This window comes from Hippocampus guttulatus, chromosome 4 (genome assembly GCF_054856545.1).
Source record: "Hippocampus guttulatus isolate MCC_2025c chromosome 4, RoL_Hgut_1.0, whole genome shotgun sequence".
NCBI lineage: Eukaryota > Metazoa > Chordata > Actinopteri > Syngnathiformes > Syngnathidae > Hippocampus > Hippocampus guttulatus.
In genome coordinates, this window is record NC_141264.1 from 26,388,190 (window position 1) to 26,414,551 (window position 26,362).

At 49.8% G+C, this 26,362-nt stretch overlaps 2 protein-coding genes across 4 annotated transcripts in view; one reads left to right on the plus strand and one right to left on the minus strand.

The window, feature by feature from the left end:
- The first annotated feature begins 6,319 nt into the window (after window positions 1-6,319).
- Window positions 6,320-10,484, plus strand: myod1 (myogenic differentiation 1). Its single transcript, XM_086109677.1, has 3 exons — window positions 6,320-7,076; window positions 8,812-8,896; window positions 9,250-10,484. Exons 1-3 carry the CDS (start codon window positions 6,417-6,419, stop codon window positions 9,447-9,449), a joined length of 945 nt encoding a protein of 314 aa, XP_085965803.1. The 5' UTR covers window positions 6,320-6,416; the 3' UTR covers window positions 9,450-10,484.
- A 3,224-nt stretch (window positions 10,485-13,708) lies between these two features.
- Window positions 13,709-26,362, minus strand: part of LOC147206994 (receptor-type tyrosine-protein phosphatase gamma-like) — a 34,514-nt gene continuing 21,860 nt past the window's right edge. The window contains exons 11-30 of one of the 3 annotated variants that reach the window (XM_086108688.1): window positions 26,035-26,075; window positions 23,290-25,546; window positions 22,412-22,550; window positions 21,571-21,650; window positions 21,414-21,499; window positions 20,796-20,816; window positions 20,463-20,559; window positions 20,025-20,110; window positions 19,525-19,659; window positions 18,806-18,940; window positions 18,553-18,704; window positions 18,300-18,435; window positions 17,613-17,759; window positions 17,422-17,515; window positions 17,264-17,337; window positions 16,838-16,969; window positions 16,025-16,183; window positions 15,646-15,788; window positions 15,431-15,566; window positions 13,709-15,028 (exon numbers count right to left, since the gene is read on the minus strand). In XM_086108688.1, the coding sequence (XP_085964814.1) occupies window positions 14,819-15,028; window positions 15,431-15,566; window positions 15,646-15,788; window positions 16,025-16,183; window positions 16,838-16,969; window positions 17,264-17,337; window positions 17,422-17,515; window positions 17,613-17,759; window positions 18,300-18,435; window positions 18,553-18,704; window positions 18,806-18,940; window positions 19,525-19,659; window positions 20,025-20,110; window positions 20,463-20,559; window positions 20,796-20,816; window positions 21,414-21,499; window positions 21,571-21,650; window positions 22,412-22,550; window positions 23,290-25,546; window positions 26,035-26,075 (4,460 nt within the window). In that variant the 3' untranslated portion in view covers window positions 13,709-14,818. Of the gene's footprint in view, window positions 15,029-15,430; window positions 15,567-15,645; window positions 15,789-16,024; window positions 16,184-16,837; window positions 16,970-17,263; window positions 17,516-17,612; window positions 17,760-18,299; window positions 18,436-18,552; window positions 18,705-18,805; window positions 18,941-19,524; window positions 19,660-20,024; window positions 20,111-20,462; window positions 20,560-20,795; window positions 20,817-21,413; window positions 21,500-21,570; window positions 21,651-22,411; window positions 22,551-23,289; window positions 25,547-26,034; window positions 26,076-26,362 lie in introns of all 3 variants that reach the window. The other 2 variants (XM_086108689.1, XM_086108686.1) reach the window with 2 other exon arrangements.

Sequence of the window (26,362 nt, forward strand, 5' to 3'; positions counted from 1 at the left end):
ACATTTGAGAACTTCCACTTGGGATTGTTGTCCGTGGCGGCGTCGTAAGCGTATGCGGAACCAGACTTGAAAAGGGGCGGAGTCACCTTGACGCAGGAAAACGTGAGCATCGCCGTCGCACCGGCGCCAAAGGCGGCCGCCCGGAAAGTCGCCCCATAGTGTGCTAGCCATGTGGACTTCATGTTCGTATTGGCTAGCAGGTGTTATTTGGCATGGACGCAGTGTTCGGAGAGTCACCTCTCCGTACCTTATCAGCTAGCACGGGAAATGAACTGGCACCTCGGCACCTTTTACAAAGAGTACAGCAAGTCAACCGGCACTTCTCCACAGTGTAGAGTTTGCTCGCTAGCACCTCAGCACGGCGTACTTGAATTCGAATAGCAGCTCTTTGCACCGGATATGAGGGAAGTCAACTACGAGAAGTGAAATAGCACATCTGACCACACCTGCGCAGTGCGCAACAAGTCCGCTCGCAGCGCAGCAAGTCAACGAGCAGCCGCCGACGGCGTACAGGAAGTCAAAGTGGGCCGTCTTCCCGCCCGCCGACGTCATTTACGCGGGACGTGTTCCGACTCGCCGTCTCAACGTGTCACAGGCTCGTCGCTGTCCGAGGACAGCTGCGGACGGTCACCGGGAGACTGCCGGCCAGCAGGCAGGCGACTAAAAATACACGCAGGAACTTGGGTCAGCGCCGCAAATGCTTCGGAGGTATCTGGAAGTTCAGACCCTCGTCGCTCGAACGCCACTCTCGCAAGAGTGCCGTGTTGCCAGTCTCCGCACGTAGTAAAACTCATTCTGAGGGGTGGCGGCTACTACCGGTACCTCCGAGTGCTACGTTAGCCTATTTGGAGGTCATGTTCATACATTTTAAACATGGAAGGCACAAGAGCAGCCATCTTTGGTTCCTTTCTTCAAGATGTAAAAAGTGGCAGCTTCTTCTCGTCTGTCAGCGTGAGCCCGTAGCGTGCGTTCAGCCCCCCCCCCCCCCCCCCCCCCCCCCCCCGCCTTGCCCCCAGACCCCCCACGTGTCCTGGCTGAGCGCCCGGATGGGGTGGATGCGGTCGGTATCGGGATAGTTTTTGTGGGCCCGCGTGCGCTATTTGCCAGCCTCACAGCTCCATGCGAGAGTGGAAAATGCGATTAGGCGCTTGGGACTAAATCCACCGAGGAAGGAACGCTCTCAGGGAAACGGCATGACAGAGCGCCGCAAATATTTGCTGGCACGAGCGAGACAATGCGCGGCCACGGTGGCGGCTAACGGCTAACGGCAGGTGTTGAGGGGGGGCGGGGGGGGACCCTTCATGTGCTGAAACCCGAAGCGCCGACCCCTCTCGCGCGTCGGCAGCAGTGCGAAGGGGGCGACGGGCGTTCGCTTTAACACGTGTGGACCTCACGTCGGCGCCGCTAACATGCTAGCGCGCTTATGAGCGTTAGCCGGCAGAGATGCCGTGAACGGGATGTCAACTCGTGCCTCCGCATACAGAAAGTCGATTCTACCTTTCAGGCAGGCAGATTAACGCTCCTCGATTGTCTTTTGTTTATTTTTACCTTTCAACATATATTAACAATTGAAAACACTTTTTAATGTGCTAGAAGTCATTCCATACTGAAGTTGCAATAACATAAAGGATGAAAAAAAAGTTTTTACACAGTGTGAGCGTTTTAGTGTGCATTTGTACATCGTGCGGTGTTGGGTGGTCCCATTTGGGGGCCTTGTGATGGTTTTAAGGGCTCAGCTGTTGTGTGGACGAGACCATCTTCATCGTGCTCTTTAGACAACTATTCCACTCTTGGACACGCACACACACACACGCACGCACGCGCGCACAGCTACACGCATGCGTATTGATTCGGATCATCACGCGTCTTTTGCAATGGCTGAGGTGAGGTGACGCCCGCCGCACGTCGCGGCGCCAACCTTGCCCGCATAAATTAAAAAAAAAAAAAAAGACAAAATAGTGAAGACAAAGACAACTGGGAGGAATTGCACATGCGCGTGATGTCAGTGTGCACGTCAGTTCCTCGCATTCACGATTCGTTTTAATCGAGATGCGCACGTAGTCTTGCCTGGCCATGCGCGTGCCCACGTGCGTGTTAGTCAGCAGTTGACGTGTCAATGAGCGCATGACGACAGTCATCACTCCACTGAGACTCGGGTTACACTGTATACTCATATGTGTGTGTGTGTGCGTGTGCGTGCGCGCGCTTGGTTGCGCAGTGGTGGCGGGAGCTTGTGTGGTCCGTGACCTTTGAACCCACAGGTGACGAGTCTCTCCATTCTGAGTCAACACGGTCATCTTCCCGAGCTTGTGCCGTCGCTGCCATTTGAAATTTGACGTGTGGGTGTGGTATGGCCGTCTGGTCTTTTGGAGCCACCGTCCTCTCAGCCATCCCTTTTTTCAAGTTGAAATCCGCTCCTCTTGGCGCCTCGCTGGCTGTCATCAAAAATGTCATTGGCTGTCCTCTTGGTTGGCGGCTCACCGGGCGCTTCAATGGGTGTCTTCTGTTGTCGGCCTGCGGTGTCCCAATACATTTACAACTCAACTCAAGTATATTTCGTGAGCACTTGAAAACAACCAGCACTTTCGACAAAGTGATGTTCGTGGAGCAAAAAGAATGAACGCAACAACAAACAATTAATGAAGAACGAAAGACGGACGAAACTCAAAATCACGTCTCATGCTGAGTCCAAAGCCAAAGAATAAAATATGAGTTTTAAAGACGTGTTGGAAAACAGGGCAGCAAAGGGGCTTGCCCAACGTTCAGCGGGAGGTCATTCCAAAGAGAGCGAATGGCAACGGAAAAGCTTCCTGAACCTCCGCTTAGTTCTCGGTACCTCTAATAGCGTCCGGTCCACAGACCTGTGGCACCGGGCCAGTGCGGAGGACCTCAGAGAAGTCAGGTGGTGCGAGGCTGTTTATCAAGATTGGAAAACAAATCATGGAATCCTCAAAAGAACCGCATCAGGAGCCAGTGAAGCGATGCCAGAGTACGAGCGACGCGCTCCCTCTTGCAAGTACCAGTCAAGAGGCGAGCGGCAGCATTTTGGACCAACTGGAGACGCGGAATGGAGGATTGGCTGACTCCAAAGTCAAGTGCATGACAGTCATCCGGCCGACATGTGACGAAGGCGTGCACGACTGTTTCAAAGTGCTCTTCTTGGGTGTCTTCTTCGGTCTTTTTGGGGGAGTTTTGATTTTTGTTTTTAAACAAACAGCTGCATGACACATTTAGACACTCGCAGTCAGTGAAAGGATTCGAATCAAGCGACATGTCGAAGTGGCCAGTTTTTATCGCCAACCCATTTCATGAAGGTAGCCTCGTAGGTTGTCGGTTGCCACACCGACCAAGCAGATTGAGAGGAAACGAGAGGAGCCCGTTAGATGACACTGAATCAAGTCAGCTGCCTTCACGCGGCGTCCAGCCAGGTCCAGCGGCGTCTAATGAGGTGGCGGGTCGTTGTCCGGGTGTGGTCCGAGCAGACCTCGGCAAGATCACACGAATGCAACGTTTAGCTTGAGTGGAAGCCATTTGAGTCCCAGCGTGCCTCACCACCCCCAGCTGAGCTCCGGAGGGGGGGGGGGGCGGGGGGGGCGCTCCATTTTTAGGACGACTGAGGGGCTTTGCCGGGGGGTCTCCTAACGATGTCATCACCCTGGTGGTCCTCCCGCCCGATGCTTTGCTGCAAATGGCAAAGCCTCCACGGACACTGGTGATCATTACACGGTCGACACCAATCCCTGTGATGAGGGGACTCAACACATCAGCCGACGTCATCATTTCATTTTTCTTTGCCAGTTGACCTCCTGTAGATTTGTGCTGAGGCGCTGGTTCACTTCCTGTTTGTTGGTTGACTTCCTGTGTGCCGCTGAGAGGTGCCGGTCAACTTCCTGTATACTGCGGCGAGAGGCCAGTTCCATCCGTCCATCCGATGGTTAGCAGGCACGCTAACTAGTGTTCCAACGGGCCGCCGGGGCGAGGTTCCTTTCTGCTAAAGGAGTTGATGGGATTTCCAGATAGCGTTAGCATAGCATGTTAGCACGTCATGCAGCCGGGCAACTCTTGACCTTCATATTTGTGTAAAACACTTTCTTTTGCAGCACTCGGACCTTCGTTCTTGTCTCGTTGTCGTGCTAGCACCATGCTATGGCGATAGTTGTTATGGCGACAAGTGCGTCTGTTGTTGTAGCGATAGCGCGTTGCCACGTTAGCATTTTGGTGTGCCGTCGTGGCATCATTTTGTCCTGTTGTTGTGTCATCATGTATTCATCTCGACAAATTCTCATTTTGCTGGTTGTCATCTGGCTGGATTGCGTTGCCATCTTATAGTACGCGTCACGTTGTTCTTTTGGCACCTTATATCATGCGGCCATGTTGCGTTCTCATTTTGTCATACCTAATGTCATGTTTTTAGGTTGTCCATTTGACCTACCATGATGTTATGACGTCACACCCTCTCCATTTTCATGGCATTTGTTGTCGAGTTCTCATTTTGTCATACGCATGGCCACGTTGTCATGTCATGGCGTTGTCAACTCGTTGTCGTATTAGGTTGTTCTCCTACCCCGTTCTCATGTCGTCATGTTTTCAACATAGGGCCAATATTTCGGCGATATCGTCATCCTCCTCAAATAATGGCCAAGATTTTTCTTTCAGGAAGCACCCCCCCAAAAAATCAAACCGACAACTTATTTATTATTAGTGAGATTATGACTTATTATGTATAAATTCTATTTAGAAATAATTTCCTTCAGGGATATGTGGTAATAGCTGTTATGCTTTTACAAACCGACTGCATCTTATTTAGCCACATTACGACAAGACAGACTTGAATCATTCTGTTGAATACGAAAACAAAGCAAAATAGAAACGTCCCCCTTTTGCCAATGGCAGCATGAGTGCTCTGCAGCACCCCCGAGCGGCGGACACTCGCAAGCGCTCCTCCGCGCGTCGGTGGTGACGTCACACGTCGAGTCACCGTCCCAAATTCAGCAGGAAGATGGGCCGTTCGTCATCAAATATAGAAAATCGAACTTCACCTCGTGAAAAAAAAATAAAAATTACATCGGAGCCTTTTATATTCATCTTTAGCGTCATCATTCAGGGACTTAATTCTCATGATCACAAGTTGAATAGAATATTGTACAGTCCATATTTCATGACATCATCAGACACATTTTGTTTCTGGGCTTCAAATCATTTCGCCGATCGTGAGTGTCAAAGTCTCGCATGGACGATTTTCAAAAACGCCATCAGCAAACCTTTAGCAGGTTCGAAATGAAATCAATCAAGAAAAAAAACGTGAAGCGCTTTTGGCGCGCTGTCATCCAACTACAACACGCGCTGTAACGGTGTGATGATTTTTTTCGATTATTATTAATTATTGTATTTTCTACTATGCGCACATGATATGAAACAATACCTACTTTTAATTTTACAGCTGTCATGTTTTCATCTCATGTTCTCATTTTGGTATAAACGTCAAACGAAAAATAAAGGCCGGCAAACGTGCGCTATCGGAAAACAAAGTTCACGTGTTTCACTGACGACGCACACTTTGGGCCTACTCGTACACAATTAAATGTCACTCGTAAATTATTGCGCTTGAACTTCATACAAGTGTATTTTTTTTCTTTCGTTTGTTCATTTATGCAACGTTTTTTCTTTTAGGAGCCAATCTCCATTTAGTCGGAAAACGCTTTTTGGCCGTATATCGAGCGTATTTAAGAATTAAATAATACTAAAACCAATCAAGGTACTGTGATGATATTGGGCGTGAATATTTTCGCAATTTGGCGGCTGGCCCTACCCACTCCCTCGTGCGTCCGCTTCGATTTCTCAAATAGTTTGGCATGCGCGTGGAAGGTTGCAATGCACATATTAATTTCACCAAACACCTCTACTGTTGTTGGGATTTATTGTAGGCAATATTTTGTTCCTGGAAAAACCCATCCGTTATGTACGGGCATGTTTTCTAAATGTGAACTGTGGCCTTTTTATCATTTTCAGGAATTCTGGAGATGAAATGAAGGCCGACAAGGTGACAAAAGAAAAACAACTTCAGCATGGAAATGGGACGTTCTCATCTACACTCTGGTGCGTGTGGTTGGGTCGGGTGGGGGGGGGGGTGCTCTTTGGGGGGGAGGAGCGTCGTAATTGGATCCTAAGTGGCGTGAAGCGGTCAAAGTTCCGCTGCTCTCCACTGATTGGCCAGCGTCAGGTGCACGTCGCCCTCCTCAGCACGCCCACGCGTGACCCGGCAGGTATAAGAGGTTCGGAGAGGGTGCGGGGGTCCACATCAAGTGCCAGTGAGCGGACTCTATACCCCCCCCCCCCCCCCGCCCCAACCGCGACCCCACCTCCAACATGAGCACCAGTTAAGGCGGCTGGCTGCAGGGCTACTTCCGGTGGGGAACATGGAGCTATCGGACATGTCGTTCAATCTGGCGGGCGCGGGCTGTCCGGGCGACGACTTCTACGACGACCCGTGCTTCGACACGAGCGACATGCGCTTCTTCGAGGACCTGGACCCCCACCTGGACCCCCGCCTGGTGCACGCGGCGGGCCTGCTGCAGGCCTGCAAGCCGGACGACTCGTCGTCGTCGTCGTCGTCCGGGTCTTCGCCGCAGCGCGCGCATTCCCGCGGGCAGCACTCGCGCGGTGCGGCGGGTGAGGACGACGAGCACGAGCACGAGCACGTGCGCGCGCCCAGCGGCCACCACGCGGCGGGCCGCTGCCTGCTGTGGGCGTGCAAGGCGTGCAAGCGCAAGACCACCAACGCCGACCGGCGCAAGGCCGCCACGCTGCGCGAGCGCCGCCGCCTGGGGAAAGTCAACGACGCCTTCGAGACGCTCAAGCGGTGCACGTCGGCCAACCCCAACCAGCGGCTGCCCAAGGTCGAGATCCTGCGCAACGCCATCGGATACATCGAGGCGCTGCAGGCCTTGCTGCGCGCCGGGGCCGCCGCCGCCGCCGCCGCCGCCCCTTCTTCCGGCGACGCCTGCTACCCGCTGGTGGAGCGCTACGCCGCCGACTCGGACGCCTCCAGCCCCCGCTCCAACTGCTCTGACGGCATGGTGAGGAGGCGCGCACGGGACAAGGACAAACACACCCCCCCCCCCCCCCAAAAAAACTAGGAGAGAGAAATTGACATTGAACCGAGAAATTAGCCCGGAGGGACGGAAGCCCATTCCCGCCAGTAAAAAAAAAAAAAATAGACTGTTTAAATCGATTAAAAACTTTTCCCCGCGGTCGGAACGAGCCTCTTTCCGCGTAAAATATTTTTAGTATTATTTTTTTACTTTATAGAAATTCCATTGGTGGAAACTGGGCTCCTTAGATGGTTCTATAAAATATAAATCACGCCAGTTTGCCCGAAGACGGGCTTCTTACAGTCCAAATAAATACATCATGTCCTTCATTGGGTGGGAAATGGCCTTCCACAATAGGGCCTGCTGTGACCGCGTGCGAAAAGAAAGCGGCCGCCTCAGGCGACGGAAAATCTGATCATCATTAGATGAAAAAAAAACAAATCAAGTGTTTCAGAAAATGTTTCGGTTAGTTCGGTGATTTCGCCAAATCCTCCCAAGTTCTAAAATGTCCACTTCTTGCGCTTGTTTGATTTCCCGTCTATTTCATTCAAAGCAAAGTCACGTTATGAAATTGCCGTCAAATGAAAAACTTTGCATTTGACGTCGGCTGCGATGATTATTTTCTCATTGTCGAATCGATCGTAATAAATAGGAGGACTGCGTGTTCGTTTCTATTCTTAAACTAGGGTTTGTTTTCAGTGGACTTGATTTTTACTGATTGGATTCATTCCGAAAAGAGGGAAGGATTCAGATCATGTCACTCTGAGGTGGCTGTTCTGAACAAAAAAAAATCGACACATCTTCCTTTGCTGCCCTTGTTTCATTTTCAAGCGGGACAATTAGTTCGTGTCATAAAAATAACGGCACGAAATTAACGTTTAACACGGTCTCACTATTGTGTAGTGTTACTCACGGTGACACTATTTCATCTTGATTATGAGTATCTTTTGCTCAACCCTATTTAAATGGAAAGAAAATCAAACGACTGAAAAGCGCGTGATTCGACGATCATCATCACGACAATCGATGCCGGCGTACGAGAAATTCACGACTTCCAATCGGCCACCTTTTCCTGAAAACAAAAAACAAAGCTCTTCTTTTGGGCCACTTTAAAGTGGTTGAAATGAAACGACGAGAAAAAGAGATCGCTTGAAATCAAAAGAGAATTGACAATCCTCGCGAGAGGAAGAAAAGTGACGTCGGCGTCGACCACGCGACGCCATTTGGAAATCGGCTCATTGCTCTCACGTGTCGAAATGGACGTTTCGTCATCAAAATGACACCGTGTGGGTTTCTTTTCTTTTTTTCCGTTTGCTGAAAAATCACACGAGGACGTGACAGTGGAGTCCATTCGTCACGTGGATACCAGCGTTCGAAAATATTTTTTCAAGCGGAGGAAACGATCAAGAGCCTCGAGATAGAAAGAAAAAAAAATGCCGAAAACGGGTAGGAGCGACACAATATTGTCCGTAATATATAATTGTTGATCATATTTTTGTATCGGCCGCCGAAAACAACCCAGGGCTCAACAAGATAAATAATGACAAAACATGACCCAAGACTGTTTTGGAAATATATTTTTTTTTCCTTAAGTCTTTCGCGATGGTGTTGTTTTGAAAGACGGACTCCATCTTGAAGAATTTGCCATTTTATTCTCGACGCGAATCTGCTGTCTGAATGCCAAAGCAATCAATCGATGGAATGCTGATGATTTGTGCAGGCGGACTTCAACGGGCCGAGCTACCCTTCGTCCAAGCGAGCCACTTTTGACGCCAGCAACTTTTTCAATGACGACAACAGCAACGGTAAGACACCGTGACGTCACTGGCCTCCAAATTGTTGTGCCACTTCCGTTATTGACATTAACATGTGTTATCCGTTTGTTTTGTCATAACTACCAATGGCCATTGCGACCATAATCCATCTTATATGGCTCCGTTTGCAGGTGCCACTCGGACTTTTGCATATTTTCGGAGTTTTTTTTAAATTTCGAAAATTTGTCCAAATTGGAACCACGGCTTGATGTCAGATTTCTTGCTCTTCGTTTCGGCGCTTTGTTCGCCGGCACTCCCATTTTCGGCAGCGAAACCGCAGGTGCCGCTGAGCCAGTTTTTGACGTGAGCGACTTATGACCGCGATCCATTCTGCGCATGTGCAGGTGTGAAGTGCGAGCGTGTGTCGGTGGTCTCCAGCCTGGATTGTTTGTCCAGCATCGTGGAGAGAATCTCCACTGACACCAACGGCAGCAACGCAGACGCCCCCGCCGGCAGCGACTCCACCCGCGACCCGCCGTCGGGCCCCCCTGCAGACGGCGCCGACCACCAACAGGACGCCAACCTCATCTACCAAGTCCTATAGGTTGCCCCCATCGAGCAGTTTTCACCACTGCCGCAAGTTGACATTTTGATTTGAACTGCTTGCAGCGCACAGGGACACGTTTGACATGTTTTAAAATGCTTCCGTATTTTCTGCTTCGTGTGAAAATAAAAACACGCACGCATTAGTCACGTTCTAAAAAAAGTATCTTTTAGGTATTCTTGTTTGTACCTCAGCGTGACTTCTTTCAAATGAACTCCAATGCTTTCCTGCGCAACGTGCTGAGTGATCACAAGAATCGTACGAGACGAATTGTCATCATCAGTTATTTTTCCAAATGTTTTGATGTGCCTGAAATGTTTTTTCCTCTACTTAATGGTGGGGGTGGGGGGGGGATTCAGTCGTCGTCAAAAAACAACTTCAAGATAAACGGGCATAGCGAATATGTGAAGCTGTTACAAGTGTACGTGAATTGTGTAGTGTCAGAACGGGAACGGCACACGTGACACGTTCTTCCTCAAAACGCCCAAGATTATTTTTGGGATGTAATTATGCAATTTTCTTGACAAATTTGTGGAGTTGTTGCTTGTGGCCTAGATAAAGGCTCCTTGCTAATGCCAAGCAACCAATTTTCAAAGTAGCCAGTCTTTTTCTTTCTTTCTTTTCTTTTATGCAGTTTGTTGGCCCCGCAGATGGTCGATGTATTTATTGATGTCGATGATAAATCATGCAGCGAAAATGAAGGCGAATTATTGTTGCTTACATTCCTCTGCTTCAAGCTTCCTTCACATCCTCCACTTGGACTTCAACGACGACAACATGGAAGGGGGGAAAAAAAACCCCACACGTTCTGTTCGATTGGATATGGCAAAAGTTCAACCGTCCATTGACGGACTACTTGCTGGCTCCAGTGCAGCAGAGGACCATTTTTTTGTACATATGAGCTGATGTTGTAAATAAGAGCGATTGTCAAATGTATTTAATGCTTGTTTGTCGTGACACAAAATGTTCAACTTTATATTTATACAAACTGAGTGACACTCCAATATAAAACAAATATACTTTATTTATACTGAACTCTTATTCTGTCTTAGTTATTTGTTTGATTACTGACTACCCCAACCTGCCCCTACGACCCCCGCCCCAAAAATCAACGTTTGTCCACGTCGAAATGAACTCGCAGCAGTCTCGTGGATAAACGATACCCTCGTGTGGCTCAAACGTAGTACTGCACTACAGATGACGTCGGTTGGGAAAGTGCAGTCGAATTCGTTTGAAGCGGTGCTTTCCTTTCCTCCATTGAATAGGAAGCGCATTTTCGGCTCTCCTTGACGCCAACCAACCAGTGATGTGTATAGTAGGACCATGTATAGTAAGGCGTTTTTAGCCGAAAAAAACGACCATGAAGAGTAAGGCGTTTTTAGACCCAAAAAAAAGGAACATGTATAGTAAGGCGTTTTTAGCCGAAAAAAACGACCATGTATAGTAAGGCGTTTTTGGACGAAATTTTTAGCCGAAAAAAACGACCATGTATAGTAAGGCCTTTTTAGCCGAAAAAAACGACCATGTATAGTAAAGCGTTTTTAGCCGGAAAAAACGACCATGTATAGGAAGGCCTTTTTGGATGAAAAAAACGACCATGTATGGTAAGGCATTTTTGGATGAAATGTTTAGCCGAAAAAAAACGACCATGTATAGTAAGGCGTTTTTAGCCGAAAAAAAACGACCATGAAGAGTAAGGCGTTTTTAGCCGAAAAAAACGACCATGTATAGTAAGGCGTTTTTGGACGAAATTTTTAGCCGAAAAAAACGACCATGTATAGTAAGACGTTTTTGGATGACATTTTTAGCCGAAAAAAACGACCATGTATAGTAAGGCGATTTTAGCCGAAAAAAACGACCATGTATAGTAAGACGTTTTTGGATGACATTTTTAGCCGAAAAAAACGACCATGTATAGTAAGACGTTTTTGGATGACATTTTTAGCCGAAAAAAAGCGACCATGTATCGTTTTTTTTCGGTTAAAAATGCCTTACTATACATGGTCGTTTTTTTCGGCTAAATATTTCGTCCAAAAATGCCTTACTATACATGGTCGTTTATCTCGTCCAAAAAGGCCTTGCTATACATGGTCATTTTTTTCGGCTAAAAATTTCGTCTAAAAACGCCTTACTATATATACATGGTCGGTTTTATTCGGCTAAAAACACCTTACTATACATGGTCGTTTTTTTTTCGTCCAAAAGGGCCTTACTATACATGGTCATTTTTTTCGGCTAAAAACGCCTTACTATAATACATGGTCGTTTTTCTCGGCTAAAAAGGCCTTACTATACGTGGTCGTTTTTTTCGGCTAAAAAAGCCTTACTATACGTGGTCGTTTTTTTCGGCTAAAATCGTCTTACTATACATGGTCATTTTTTTCGGCTCACAATGCCTTCCTATACATGGTCGTTTTTTTTCGGCTAAAAACGCCTTACTATACATGGTCGTTTTTTTCGGCTAAAAACGCCTTACTATACATGGTCGTTTTTTTCGGCTAAAAACGCCTTACTAAACATGGTAATTTTTTTCGGCTCACAATGCCTTCCTATACATGGTCGTTTTTTTTCGGCTAAAAACGCCTTACTATACATGGTCGTTTTTTTCGGCTAAAAACGCCTTACTATACATGGTCGTTTTTTTCGGTTAAAATGCCTTACTATACATGGTCGTTTTTTTCGGCTAAAAATTTCGTCCAAAAATGCCTTACTATACATGGTCGTTTATCTCGTCCAAAAAGGCCTTGCTATACATGGTCATTTTTTTCGTCTAAAAACGCCTTACTATACATGGTCGTTTTTTTCGGCTAAAAATTTCGTCCAAAAACGCCTTACTATACATGGTCGTTTTTTTCGGCTAAAAACGCCTTACTATACACGGTCGTTTTTTTCCGGCTAAAAATGCCTTCCTATACATGGTCGTTTTTTTCGGCTAAAAATGCCTTACTATACATGGTCGTTTTTTTCGGCTAAAAAGGCCTTACTATACGTGGTCGTTTTTTTCGGCTAAAAAGGCCTTACTATACATGGTCGTTTTTTTCGGCTATTAACGCCTTACTATACATGGTCGTTTTTTCGGCTAAAATCGTCTTACTATACATGGTCATTTTTTTCGGCTCACAATGCCTTCCTATACATGGTCGTTTTTTTTCGGCTAAAAACGCCTTACTATACATGGTCGTTTTTTTCGGCTAAAAACGCCTTACTATACATGGTCGTTTTTTTCGGCTAAAAACGCCTTACTAAACATGGTAATTTTTTTCGGCTCACAATGCCTTCCTATACATGGTCGTTTTTTTTCGGCTAAAAACGCCTTACTATACATGGTCGTTTTTTTCGGCTAAAAACGCCTTACTATACATGGTCGTTTTTTTCGGTTAAAATGCCTTACTATACATGGTGGTTTTTTTCGGCTAAAAATTTCGTCCAAAAATGCCTTACTATACATGGTCGTTTATCTCGTCCAAAAAGGCCTTGCTATACATGGTCATTTTTTTCGTCTAAAAACGCCTTACTATACATGGTCGTTTTTTTCGGCTAAAAATTTCGTCCAAAAACGCCTTACTATACATGGTCGTTTTTTTCGGCTAAAAACGCCTTACTATACACGGTCGTTTTTTTCCGGCTAAAAACGCCTTCCTATACATGGTCGTTTTTTTCGGCTAAAAAGGCCTTACTATACGTGGTCGTTTTTTTCGGCTAAAAAGGCCTTACTATACATGGTCGTTTTTTTCGGCTATTAACGCCTTACTATACATGGTCGTTTTTTCGGCTAAAATCGTCTTACTATACATGGTCATTTTTTTCGGCTCACAATGCCTTCCTATACATGGTCGTTTTTTTTCGGCTAAAAACGCCTTACTATACATGGTCGTTTTTTTCGTCCAAAAAGGCCTTACTATACTTGGTCGTTTTTTTCGGCTAAAAACGTCTTACTATATACATAGTCGTTTTTTTTCGGTTAAAAACGCCTTACTTTACATGGTCGTTTTTTTTCGTCCAAAAAGGCCTTACTATACATAGTCGTTTTTTTCGGCTAAAAACGTCTTACTATATACATAGTCGTTTTTTTCGGCTAAAAACGTCTTACTATACATGGTCATTTTTTTTCGGCTAAAAAGGCCTTACTATTCATGGTGTTTTTTTCTCGGCTAAAAACGGCTCATCGTTCACTTCAAACTTTGTCCCGGCTCGTTCGCGACCGACACATCACTTTGACGAGTGGTGCGTTTACGAGCTCGTAGAAAAAAGACGACAACTTTCAACGATACTGTTTTATAGCGAAAAGTCAGGCTGAGTTATGGCAGCATGAGAAACATTTGCACAAATATGACCAGATGATAACAATGGATACCAGCAAATCAGGGTAGAGTATTATACAGACGCGTACAAATGATAAAAAAAAACATTTTAAGGTGAATTTTGGGCGGTCGTATTCTACACGGGATTTTATAGTATTCTTTTTTTCACCAAGCTCTTTTTTGGGGGCTGGGGGAGTCAAGATTATACTTTAAAATTTGTCAAAAAGAAAGCGTTGGCTTTTGTTTACAGTAATGATTCGGTTTTCTGAATTAGTTTGTAAGGTCACTTCTGTCTGTCAAAAGTGCTAATTCATTGTTTGCTTTTAAAATAATTTCAAAAAATTGTTTTCTTTTATGTGAAAAAAATCTTTTGAGAATAGTAGAACTCTGATTTGTTTTCTTAAAAATATTTTCCCCGGTAAATGTCATGTTTTTTGAAAGGTGCTTTTATTTTATTTCAGTCATTTTTTGTTTTTACGACTTAAAAAAAAGGAATAAAACGGGTAGAATTTTTAACCATGTCACTTTTTTACTTAAAGAACAAAACAGCATGTTCTCTCAAAGATTGTGAGTGAATTATTGTGGCTGAATCCCACAGTTTTGTGCGCAAAAGGCAACCAAAAAAAAAACAACCCCCAAACAAACAAAAAAACAAACCATCAGGATTTTGGTGGTAGTTGAATGGCAAACGAAAGCAGCAGAGTGCAAAGAAAGAGATCTGTTCTAAACATGCGGGTTTGTGTCATCTAAAGTGAAGATTAAAAAAGAAAAGCCTTTGACGGAAGCACTACATATAAAAATGGGGTAGAGTATAAATACAATTTGGTCCTTTGAGGTGAAATATTACCGACACGAAGTGAAAAAAACTTGCCACTGCTCCCGTGTTCCTTTTTCATTGTTGCTGCCAATAAATATGCAAAAGTACCAACGTTAGTTGTCTTGATGCGACGGCGTTAAAGAGTGACCGCAAAGAGTTAAACAAAACAAAGGCACGTTACAAAATGACGGCCCAAAAAAACACTCTCGGCGAGGACCACGGAAAACGCAAACTCGCTCTTTCTCGGCTGATCACACCGGCGAATCGAGTCCGTTGGGCGCTCGTTTGCCTCCCGGTGGTTCGAGTGCGCCATTGCGCTCACAATTCGCGGCGCTCCTCATTGGCCGGCTCTCTTCTTGGCTTTCGTCGTCTTGGTGGACTTGGTCTCGGTCTTGCTGGCCTTCTTCTCCCGGCTCGTCCAGCACGCTCAACAGGGCCTTGTATAGGAACTCCAAGTGGTCCTGACCAGAAAATGCAAACAGCCAATCGCGTTCAAGCAAAGCCACGTGGCAGCCAATCATGTTCAGACGTATTATAAACAGGAAGTGCGTTGGCAACGGATCGGCCGTTGTCGTCGGAAAAGTTTTAAACATGCTTGCCGGCGCGTGGCGTTGGAAAACAAAAAGTTGTATTTGGGGAAAAAATACGACAAAATAGATGGAGAACGGGCCTTTTTTTTTTATGACATTTTTCATCCGATTTTTTTTTCAATATTACGAGAAAACAGAAATAGAGAAATCTGAAAAAAAATTCTGTATGCAAAATAAGTCAAGCACTGTATTTCTTTTCAAAAATGTCTGCGAAACGCTAATAGGTTGTTTGACAAAGAAAAAGAGCGAGTGAACGTTGCGCTCGTTGCTCACGCGTGTGCGGAAGGTTCCGGGCCTGGCGAGGTTGGTCATCCTGGCCGCTCCGAAGACGTCGACGCGCCGCCGGTCGCTAAGCTGGTCAATCAGAGACGACAGCGCGCAGAAGGTTCCGGCGGTGACTCCGCCCAGGCTGCGTCGGCAGGGCGGCAAAAATGTCAGCGGGCTAGTTCTCGGGGGAAGCGGCGGCGGCGAGTGAACGGGCGGCGTACCGGTCGACGAGCGCGGTAGCTCCTTCCTTTGCGGAGGTCTCCTCCCGGACCAGGCGGACCAACGGGAAGGTGTCGCTGATGGCGCCGTCGGGGTCGGGCCAGCGCCGGGCGCGGTACAGGCGGACCTCGGCCACAAAGTCGTCCTGAACGCAAGCAAGAGCGCTTCTTACTTTCTCCCGCGCAAGCCGTCAGCTTCATTTTCAGATGAGCGAGTTTTGGATGATCTACGGCAATTCTGTTGCCCAAATATTCGCGGTCAACGGAGCAGTTTTATTTCCACCCCGACGATCAAAACTTGACGTGCTTTTGTTTTCTTTCACCGCGATGAAATGACGCCCGTGCGCTATGAAAGATGCGTTGTGATTTTGAAGCGAGCCACCTGCGCGGCGTGCACGGCCAAGTGGTGAACGAGCGACACGTCCCCGTTGGCCAAGCGGACCACGTTTTCGCACGTTTGAGTGACGGTCAACGTCTCCCAGCTGAGTGACTCGCCTTTCCCGGGCCAGAACGCGCACGGCTCCGCATCCTCTTCTTCATCCTGAGCGAAAAACAGCAATGCCACGTTTACACACGCGCGCGTGATTTGCATTCAAGTGCTGGATGATGACTGACTGCGACCTCCCCATTGTTACCATCCCATTGATCCCTTGTCAAATTTGCTCTACCTCGTTTGGCGTATTCAATGACGCTTGGTAAACGAGAGGGAAATCTTTCCCGTGAATAGTCGTCAAACGGATTGACGCTTTGGTCAAAACACGCTATGATCACACTGTCGCAATGGCGGATGGATTTTGTTTTCTTATAAGATTCGATCCGATATTTTGCTGGTCAGGAATGCACAGAGCTAATCGTCCGAAACCGAACGGCGGCCGCCGAACGCGGCTTCGCCGTTGCTGCCGCCGTTTTTTGTCGCCGTCAAAAAGATCATCTGTAAGCCACTCGAGTGCTGGTGATGTATTGAAGCGGCGGTGAGCTGTAAATGGCCACCCGGTAGTGCTCCGTCACATATACCTAATATGAAATGGAATAAGTATTTAACTCATTCACTCCCAAAGACGTATTTGAACGTCTTTTCAGACTTGGTCCAGAATTGGCTGGTACTGAATGAGTTAAGAGCGTGGATTATTTAAATACAGCGTTTCAACTTTGCCCCCTATAGTGTCGGCGTCGCGCAAATTCGGTCACGTGTGACCTGAGCACACGCGGGTCCCGGCAGCGACACGATGACGCGCACGTTGTGCTCCCAAATCATCCTCCAGAAGTCCTCGACGGTGCCGGGCAAAGGATTCTGGGTAATGATGAACTCCTCGCTCCGCCTGTAGCCCTGCAACCACAACACGCAAACGACAACTCATTGGGGAGAGCCTCAACTTGGGCTTTTCGCCAAGCCCGAGATGTCAAGACTTACCGTCAGTTATTTAACGTGTATATCTCGAGCGGTTTGTGTTTTCTTCGGTGCAAAGAATTTCGAAATCTAGTTTAAGCCAAACCTGCGCATAGCGTCCAACCGCGCTAGACGACAATCTGAATCCGTCACCCTGCTTTGCAACAAAAGAACCCGTCGCTTCGATACGACATCGATACCGATAATCCGGCCTACGATAAGACACGGCCTTACCGTCACGTAGGACGCGTTGATGTAATCGGACGCGTCGCCCGCGCACGGCGACAAACGCACTCGTGACCTTTCGACTGCAAAAAGGCACGAAAGAACATCACGCCAGACAGGAAGTAGAAAGCTTAGCACTAGCGCGAGGCTAACAGCGGTCAGCTCACCCGGCAGCAGCGAGTGGCTTCGGTTCTTTTGGCGGTTGCCGTGGTGAAGTGCGGTCGAGGAGTCGTCGCCGTTTGTCGCCTCCGCGCTCAGCAGCTGAAAACGCAGAAACCAAAGCAAAGCGTCGCGGCTTTAACGAGCCCGCGTTTCACACCGACAGAGTTGAAAGAAGCAAAAAAAAAAAAACGGTCACCTCGAGCTGTCGGTCCAGCGGCGTGTTGCCATCGCGCAGCGGCGTCAGCAGCCGCTCCACGTAGGCGTGAAGCCGCGACGCCGCCACCTCCGTATCCCCGCACAAAATGGCCTCCGCCAAGGCGTCGTGGATGAACACGTACTGCTCCTGGAGGGGGAAGGCGAGAGGCCGGCGGGTTGGCGGATGTCACGCTCGGTACAAAAGTTTCGAGCCGTGAATTTGGCGGAAGGTGGGAAAAAAAAAAATGTCCGCCATTTTGAATTGACTTTCAAGCGGGCGTCGCCTTGACTACAAACGCCGCCGTAACGTGACCCGCACGCTCCTCGAAAGATTCCTCACATTTTATGATACCGCAGGCCCGAAGGCATCTAGGAACTTATTTAGCGCCACCTAGTGACAAAAGAAAACGTGTTTTATTCTCTGATGTTTTTCTCCGAGCAAGTTGGCGGATTGACCTCATAATTGCGCAGAAACGTATTTAAGCCTCCGTGATGTTGGGATGCCGAATTTGGAAGAAGTTGGCACGAGAAGGGTCACGGACCGGGAGATGAGATCGTGAGAAGACGGCACGACGCGGAAAACCAGAAGGTGAGAAAACGGGAAGACGAGAGGACCCAAAAAAAAAAACGGAGACCATGAAAAGATATGTCGAGAAGACGGCAAGGCGGGCGGATGAAAAGACGTAACCTGCGTCCGGACCAGGTAGTTCCCCTGCGTTCGGATGTGTCGGAGGAATCCGTCCACGTCCACGGCGTCCTCTTGCCTCATTTGCCTCAGCATGCTGTCCAACACCAAGTAGGCGCCCGTTCGGCCCACGCCGGCGCTAAACGCGGGCGCGGGAAGCGGAAGAAATCGACTTTGTGATGTCATGGCAACCGACTTCAAACGCCGAGAGCCGCCGCGGTCGGATTCAAGACCGGAATGAGTTGGTGAGTAAAACCTGCAGTGCACCACCACCGGGCCCATATTTGCCGTCCTGGCTCGCGACGACTGGCGTATGAAGTCGAGAAGCGGCAGGGCGCGGTCGGGCACGCCCACGTCGGGCCACCGCGTGTAGTGGTACTGCGTGACCACTCGCCTCGTCTGAGAACCCTGCGACCGGACGGTGGGGGGGGGGGGGGGGGGGGGGGGGCGACTCATCAAACGGCAGGCGAAAAACCGGCGCCGCCGAGCGCGTCGCTAGCCGGCCGGACCTTTTTGCCACGCGCGTCGGTGACGGCGAAGGTCCGCCGAGTGTAGTGGGCCAGCTCTCGGACGCTCTGGAGCGCCACCGCCAGGCCGCCGTAGTCTTCGCGTGCGTCGCTGGGCCAGTACTGATGGCACTTCCTCTGAGGGCGGGCACAAAACACAACGCGCACTCGCTTCCTGTCGAACGGACGGTGGGGAAGGTCCGAGTCGAGTCTCGAGTGTCACGTCGGAACCGTCGGCTAACCTTCGAGTGAATCTCAACTCTGAATCTCTCCGAGTCTCAAGTAAATCTGAACCTTCATCTGGCAAGAACGTACCGCCTCGGTCGGGGTCCGAACCGTCAAGTCGCCAGTAAATTTTCAAGTCTTCACCTTCAATTCGCCCCCAATGTTAACCTTCGGGTTTTAAGGCTTTCATTTGGAGCAAGTCTCGAGTTTCCGGTAAATCTCAATTCTGACCCTTAAACCGGTCAAGTCTGAACCCTCGAGCAAATCTCGAATCTTCGTCTCCTCGTCTCAATAAGCCTCGAGAAGTCCACTTAAGGCTGAATCAGTCGAGAGAGCGAATGAAATCTCCAAATGAACGGCCGCTCGCCATTTTTTATGTCAAACAAACATAAAATAGTCCAGTCCGGTCTCAAGTCTGTTTGTTTTTGTCAAGTCCCGCGGTCCAAACTTGAACCGCAGTTTGCGAGTTGCGAATGGAGCGAGTCGGGGCCACTCACGCGTCCCTTCTCCAGCAGGTTGGTGATCATCACAATGACGCCGACGTTCTGCTCCCAGATCATCCGCCAAAAGTCGTCCGTGCTGGACTTGAGCGGACCCTGAGCCGCGATGTAGGCGTGGCGCATTTCGAAGCCCTGGAATGTAAAGTTTTTTTTTGGGGGGGGGGGGGGGGGGTTCCCCATCTGCCTTGGCTGGGGCGCGTCCAACCCCTCAAACCAAAACCTTGCTTAGGAAGCGACGGTTTCTGTGCTTTCACCTCGATAACCCACGCGGGAAATGGGTTCAATAATAGCTTGCTAACTCGTAGGCTAAGTGCTAACTAATTGACTAAGCGATTCACACCCTGACTGACTGAGTGACCAACTAACTAATTCAAGAAGTGGCCAAAGGTGCGACGAAAGGCGTGGATTTGAAGGACGGTCGGCAAAGGCCGGAAACACCCCCCCGCCCCCCCGCGCCAGAAAAAGGGGAGAGGAGCAAAGGCGAGCGTCTCACGTACGTCCACAAAGTTGGCGTTGATGTAATCTCGACAGCGTCCGTCCTGGTCGGCCACGGCCGCCGACAGCCGCACTCGACTGCGATCGACTGAAATGAAGACAAAAGGCAAAAAACCGGCAACGCGTCAACGTGAAGGCTGACTCTCGCCCCTCGGTTGCATTTCGAACCCCCGGCCCGGGCCGACGGCGCCGTTCCGGAAACTAAGACAACTTTGGATTTTGCAAACGCCGCAAGACTCGTCGCGGACAATCAAACAGAAAATCTCCGCAGTCGATTCGTTTTGAGGCCGCGTCCCATTCGATAGACGAAAAGTGCCCGACGCGACGCCGTCACACTCTCGCGTGGAGCTGAAATATCATTTTTCTCATATTGTCTATGAGGGTTTTCAAATTTGCAAACAAGACGAAGAAGAAGAAGAAAACGCGTGGCCTCCACTTACAAGCCAGGATGTCGCCGTATCGGTTCTTGCTCTTGTTGTCGGGACGGTTGGACGTCTCCGAGGTCATCGCCATGTCCGCCTTGCGTGCCTGCGCCTCCTTTGCGCACACGCGCATGGAAAAAAAAAAAAAAAAAAAGTCAACGAATGCACCAAATCAACCGTCCCGTCCCATTTGTTTTTTTTTTTTTTTGGGAGAACAAGTGGATGTTGAGTTGCTCCGTATTCAACGACGATCGCGTGGCAATTCGATTCCCAGGCAAGCAAAAGAACATCCCAAAGTGACTTCATCAAACAAACGCGCATGCAGACGGTCACCAGGAGGGGGAGTCTTACCTCATAACTTTCCTTTAGCAGCTAGCCAGGACGAGGAAGAAGGGGAGGGGGGCGGATGCCGCCGCCGGGGCGTTACCATGACAACACAAAATAGCAATCCAAGTTGACAACGAGGCAGCAAAAAAAAAAAAAATGAACTTGACCGGACTCGATCGATTCATTCGGAGTATTGCCGACACGACTTTTTGCAACTTTTTAAGAAGAAGAAGAAGAAAACCTTTATTTGTCCCACAATAGAGAAATTTGCAATTTTACGGAAATATGAGGAAATCTGCAAGGTTATTTCAGAAACTTTATCGTACATGTTTCACTTTTTATTTTTTTTAAATTAAATTTACAATAAATGTTTTTGCTGAAATATGATTTACAGAAATATATATTTCAAAAGAAAAAGTGACTTTCACCGAAATCAACATATGACTCATTTCCCCGAAACACGCACCTACTGTATATTCTAAAAATGCAACATTTTCTTTTTCAGAAGCGTACAACATTTTTGGAGGCGGACGATTTTCAAGCGACAACAAAAGCACGACCCAACCGGGCATCACGCAGGTGCGCGTGCTTTTTTTTTTTTTTTTATGCAGAAGACGCAAGCGAGACAAAGTCTATAGGTACCTCAAACTTGCGCTGAAATCCGCTCGTTCGGTGAAGCTCGGCGACGTGTTGGACAAAATCTTGCACGGGAAGCGCCGCTTTTGGGTCTAGGAGGCAAACCGGACGTGAAACATCTTTTTGGGCTGCTTTTATTTCGGTGAATCGCCGCTGAGGTTACCGGATGCGAATGCGGCCGCGTCGCCGACGTGGGGGCGGGCGCCTTCGTCCACGTAGAAATGCGCCGTCTGGAAACACACCCTGAGGCCAAAAAGTTGCAAACTCGACAACAGGCCCGTGCACACTTTGGATGCGATCGACGAAATGATCATGACGCCGATTGAACGGAATGACCTCGGGTAACCCCCTAAATGTTAGACTTCTGCAAATAAAGTCACAAAAACAAGTCGTAATCTCGAGAAGGATCAAGACTCGGTTTGTCGAGGTAAAAAGCAACAATCTGACCAAACTAAAGTCGGCTTCTTTCATCTTCGGCGGCTGGCTAAAAGTCGAGCCTCTCCGTTCTGCGGTGGGGTCATTTATGCCTTGGTCACACCCCCGGGCCGGATGACTGTCGTGCGCTTGACTTTGGAGTCAGCCAATCCTCCATTCGGCATCTCCAGTTGGGCCACGATGCCGCCGTACTCGTAAGAGGGAGCGCGTCGCTCCTACTCTGGCATCCCGAGACATTTTCCCAGTTGTTTCTTATTTTATTTTCTCAAATCTGGAAATGGCCGGGCCCCGCCTCCCCCCTCTTTGAACTCCTCCTTCTTTCTGAACCATTCATCAACTTTTTCTGGATGTGCCAACTTTTCCAAAAGACGGTCAAATCAATTTTCATCGTTCGCCGTGATCGGTCGAAACAAAAGTTTGGTCGAGTTGCCACATGGCCCAATCGGTGTGAAGTATCGGACGTAATGTCTCACCGATGCCGGAGCAGGTCATATTGGAGTGGACCCAGATTGATACCGTGGGGAACGCCTCGGACTGAAGAAGCGTGCGAGGCGGGAGCACGAGCTCACCTCCAGTAGACCAAGATGCCGATGAGGGCCGCGAGTCCGAGGGCCGTCAGCGTGGATATGACGGCCAGGGGGGCCGCCGCTTTCCTCTCGCCGTCCCCGACGGATCCCACGCGAGATTCGTGGCCGCTGTTGCTCACGTCTGCACACACATACGCCGCCGTTACGCTAGAAACTCGCACGGCCCGCGATCCTCACGTGCGTCGGAAGACGCGGACGCTAAAACGTCCGGGGGGTGGCGTCGGATCTCCGGGGCTCCTCCCAAAGCCCTCGCCGGGGAAAAATACACGTCGGTCCGAAAGCTGTAAAAAGTCGGGCCGGTTTGAAAGCCGAACGCGTGACGGCGAAGAAAATGATCAAGTGATGAAAGAGAAGTGACTCCCTGCGAAGACGTGATCGAGAAATCAAGATGCGTTCCAAAGACGAGACGATGAAGATGCAGACGGGCGGATTTCTCAGAACGCTTTGAGAAGCTTGAAGTCGGGTTGACTCGCGTGTACGTGTTGCAGATTTGATATCCGTCGAGCTGTAGCTGCTCCATTTTGTTTTTGCTTTGGGACCTACTTGGCGGACAGCAATCGATGCAAGGTGTAAAGTAGATGTTACGTTCCGTGCGTCCTTTTGGATTTTGTACATTTGCGCGCTCTTAAAATATCAGCTCGCTGTGCAGCAACGGCAATACACGCCACTTCTGTTCTATTCGAGCGGGATGCCGGGAAAGACTGACGACCGACCGATGGAACGCTGAACAAAGTCACGCCGCAGCGGACCGGCTTTGGCACGCGTCGAGACTTTGATCGGCGACCGTCGTCGTGACGTCACTCGCCTCGGGTACGACCGACCGAGCGGGCGCTTTCTCCAGCCGGCGCGGGCGTGGTTACCTGCCACCGGCTCCGCCTCTCTTTCCGACTCCCGCCGAGTTTGCTCGGGAATGCTGAAGTCCGAAGAGGCGTCGTTGTCGTACAGGTTGTCGGCCCGACCCGAGCCGCTCTCCTCGGGGGAGACGGGCGAGGGGAGAACGGGCGCGCTCGGCGAGGCGGCGCCCGCTCGCCCGGATCCGGCGGAGCTCCCGCTCTCGCCGTCAAAATAGAACGCCGAGGGGCGGTCGTCCAAATCCCCGGGCGTCTGCCCGGACTCCAAAGTGACGAAAGGGGGGTCCGCGGGATGAGGACGGGCGCTCTCGCCCGAGGCCGACACCTCGACGCCATCCCAGTCCTGGTCTACGCCGGACCCTGAGACGCCGCTACCGGGGTGCGAGGAAGCGGTTGTCACGGGGACGAAAGGCAGCCATGGCAACAACGCATGCTCCGACGCGGCGGCCGCAACAGAGGGGGGCGGCGCACTGCGAGTGGCCATTGGGAAGTCGGGCGCCGGCAAAGAGGGCGAGAGCGCAACCAGCGGCCCGCCGGAAGCCGCCCCAGAAAAAGAACTCACGAGGACACCCGAAGAACTCAAGAGAAGATCCGCACCGACACCTGAGGTCGCGGCCCCAAGGGGTCGTTGGGGCGGGGCTCGGGGCCAGGACGCAGAGGGCTCCGGGGAGCAACCGCATATGGCGTCCGAGAACGCGGCATCACCGCCCTCCGGCGGGAAGGAGTCGGCCGTACTTCCCGTCCCGTATCCCAAGAGCTCCGCTTCCTTAGCCAACGATGGCATCGGCTCGTCGCTCGAGAGGAGAACCGACGGCCGCAGGGTGGGGCTGAGGGAAAGCGACGCGTCAGAGAGGGACGCCCCCCATTCGAACGCGTCGGCGAGGTCACGCGAAGAAAAATATGCCAACTCGTTGGCGAAAGAGAGGGCGGGAAGAGAGGAAGGGTCTTGGCGAGGCAGCGGCGGGGTGCCGGCATCCGTCGCGGAGCTGAGGGAGACGGAGACCTCTGGGAGGGACCCCCCCAATGAGAAAGACGCCAAGCCGTCAGCGAAAGAGGGAGCGGGGCGAGAGTTGGGAGAAGCGGGGATTTGGACAGGCGGCGGGGCAGCGTCCGGGGTGAGCTCATGCAAGCGGGCGGGGGGGACGGGCCGGAGGCTGGGGCGGGGGCTCGTGACATCGATCGGATGGGAAGAAGGGGCGGGGACAGAGTGGCGCTCACCCTTCGGGAGCGGCGGCGTGGTCTGCAAAAGTACGCCGCTCCGCCACACCCAAGTCTTTGCATCGTCTGTTTCGGCCGCGGTCAGACCTTCGCGCGGGTCCGTGCGGACGGACGTGAAGTCGCTCAAATCGGTCGGGTTCGGGGTCGCGGCGGGGCTTCGGTTCATCGGCTCGTGCCGAGTTGCGATCTCGTTTGCGGTTGCGTTCGTCGTCACCGCCGTTGTCGTATTCGCGGTCGTGGTCTCGCTCGTGGTCTCGGTGAACGGCGGCGTCATGGTTGCGGTTTTGTTCGTCGACGGGGTCCGAGTCTTGTTTGCGGTCGGACTGGCGGTCATTTCCGTTGTCGTATTCGCGGTTGTGATCTCGTTCGTGGTTTTGGCCGTCGGCCCGGTCGGACCGACGGTGTTGTTCGTTGACGGGCTCGCGGTCGCGGTCGTGTTTGTCGTCACCGCGGTTGTCTCATTGGTAGTCGCAGTCTCGTTCGGGGGTGAAAATTGAGTCGTTTCCATTGTCGTATTCACGATGGCGGTCTTGAGCGCGGTTTCGGACAGCGGCCGGCTCGTGGTCGTCATCTCGATTTTGGTGGTTTTTGGCGTCGGCGCCGTCGTCCCGTTCGTGGCCATCGTCACGTTCGTCGTCGAGCTCTTTTTCACGGTTGCCGCGATCGCTCTCGTCACGGTATCGTTTGAGATCGAAGCAGCGGCGGTGCCCTCCGCCCCTTTCATCCAAGAACTGCTTACTGTCGGCGCCGTCGAATTCAGCGCCGCTTTACTGTTTTCCGAGGACTTTTGCTCGACCCCGTCCCGGTGGTCTCTTGCGTTTCCGTACGGAGGGGTCAAAGATGAGGACCTGCCGGAGGCCTCCGTACTGGAGGTCGTACGCTGGGAAAAAGTCGCGGCAACGGTAGTCGACTCTATCTGTTGCGTCGGGCGGCGAGATGGTCCCGAAGTCGAGGTTGCAGGCGGTTTTGTCGGAATCCGAGCCTGAACGTAATCTTCCGTTTGCACAGATTCATTTGACCACGGGTCCGGTGGGTAGTCCGGCTCCTCCTAGTGGCAAAAAACAAAACAAACAAATCATACAGAATAGCTGGGAACGTAATGAACATGTTTTTTTTCATTGGTCCAGAATATTTTATATTCACTTAACTCATTCACTCCCAAAGACGTTTTTAAACGTCTTTTCAGACTTGGTCTAGAATTGTCTGGTACTGAATGAGTTAAATACGATGGATTTAGCTCGTGTACCACAAGTTCCCTGAGAGGGATTAGAATCAGGATAATCAATATCATTGTTTTAGGTTTGATTATAATATCAGATTTAAAGGCTCTGTTGTGAAATAATATGCTGCCCTTTATTGGGCTGGGCATAAAATCAATGTTCTATTAGAGCGACCCTCCTCCCCATACAATAAGAGCTTTTTCTCCAAAGACTTGTAGGGGGCGTTTGGAGGGGGGCACTGAAGTACCTTTAAGGTGTTATTGATTTAGTTCACGTGAAAGTGAAACGCAATCCATAGGAAGCAAACATCGCTTACCTCGTAATCGAATCGGATGGAATCCGGGATCGGGCTATTTCCTGCAAGAACAACACAGATTGGGACAAACTGATTGGAAACAAAACAACAACAACAACAACATACAGACTATTTAGTCTGTTTGTATGGTTTTCATATTTCTCCCAAAACAAGTGAGGCGGGAAAGACAAAGTGATGAAAACATTTTGGAGAAGTAAGGGGCAGCGCTAAACTAAAGAAAATTAAAAAAATTACAGTAAGTCATCCACAAAAATTGCATTTCGGCAACCGGACCCCTCACCCTTTCATCCAAAAAGGGTTTGACATTTCTGCTGTGGAGTTTCCCCCC

Coding starts and splice junctions, on each gene's coding strand:
- myod1 (XM_086109677.1), top strand. CDS start 6,417: ATGGAGCTATCGGACATGTCGTTCAATCTGGCGGGCGCGGGCTGTCCG. Junction 7,077..8,811: donor CCAACTGCTCTGACGGCATG/GTGAGGAGGCGC, acceptor TGATTTGTGCAG/GCGGACTTCAACGGGCCGAG. Junction 8,897..9,249: donor CAATGACGACAACAGCAACG/GTAAGACACCGT, acceptor GCGCATGTGCAG/GTGTGAAGTGCGAGCGTGTG.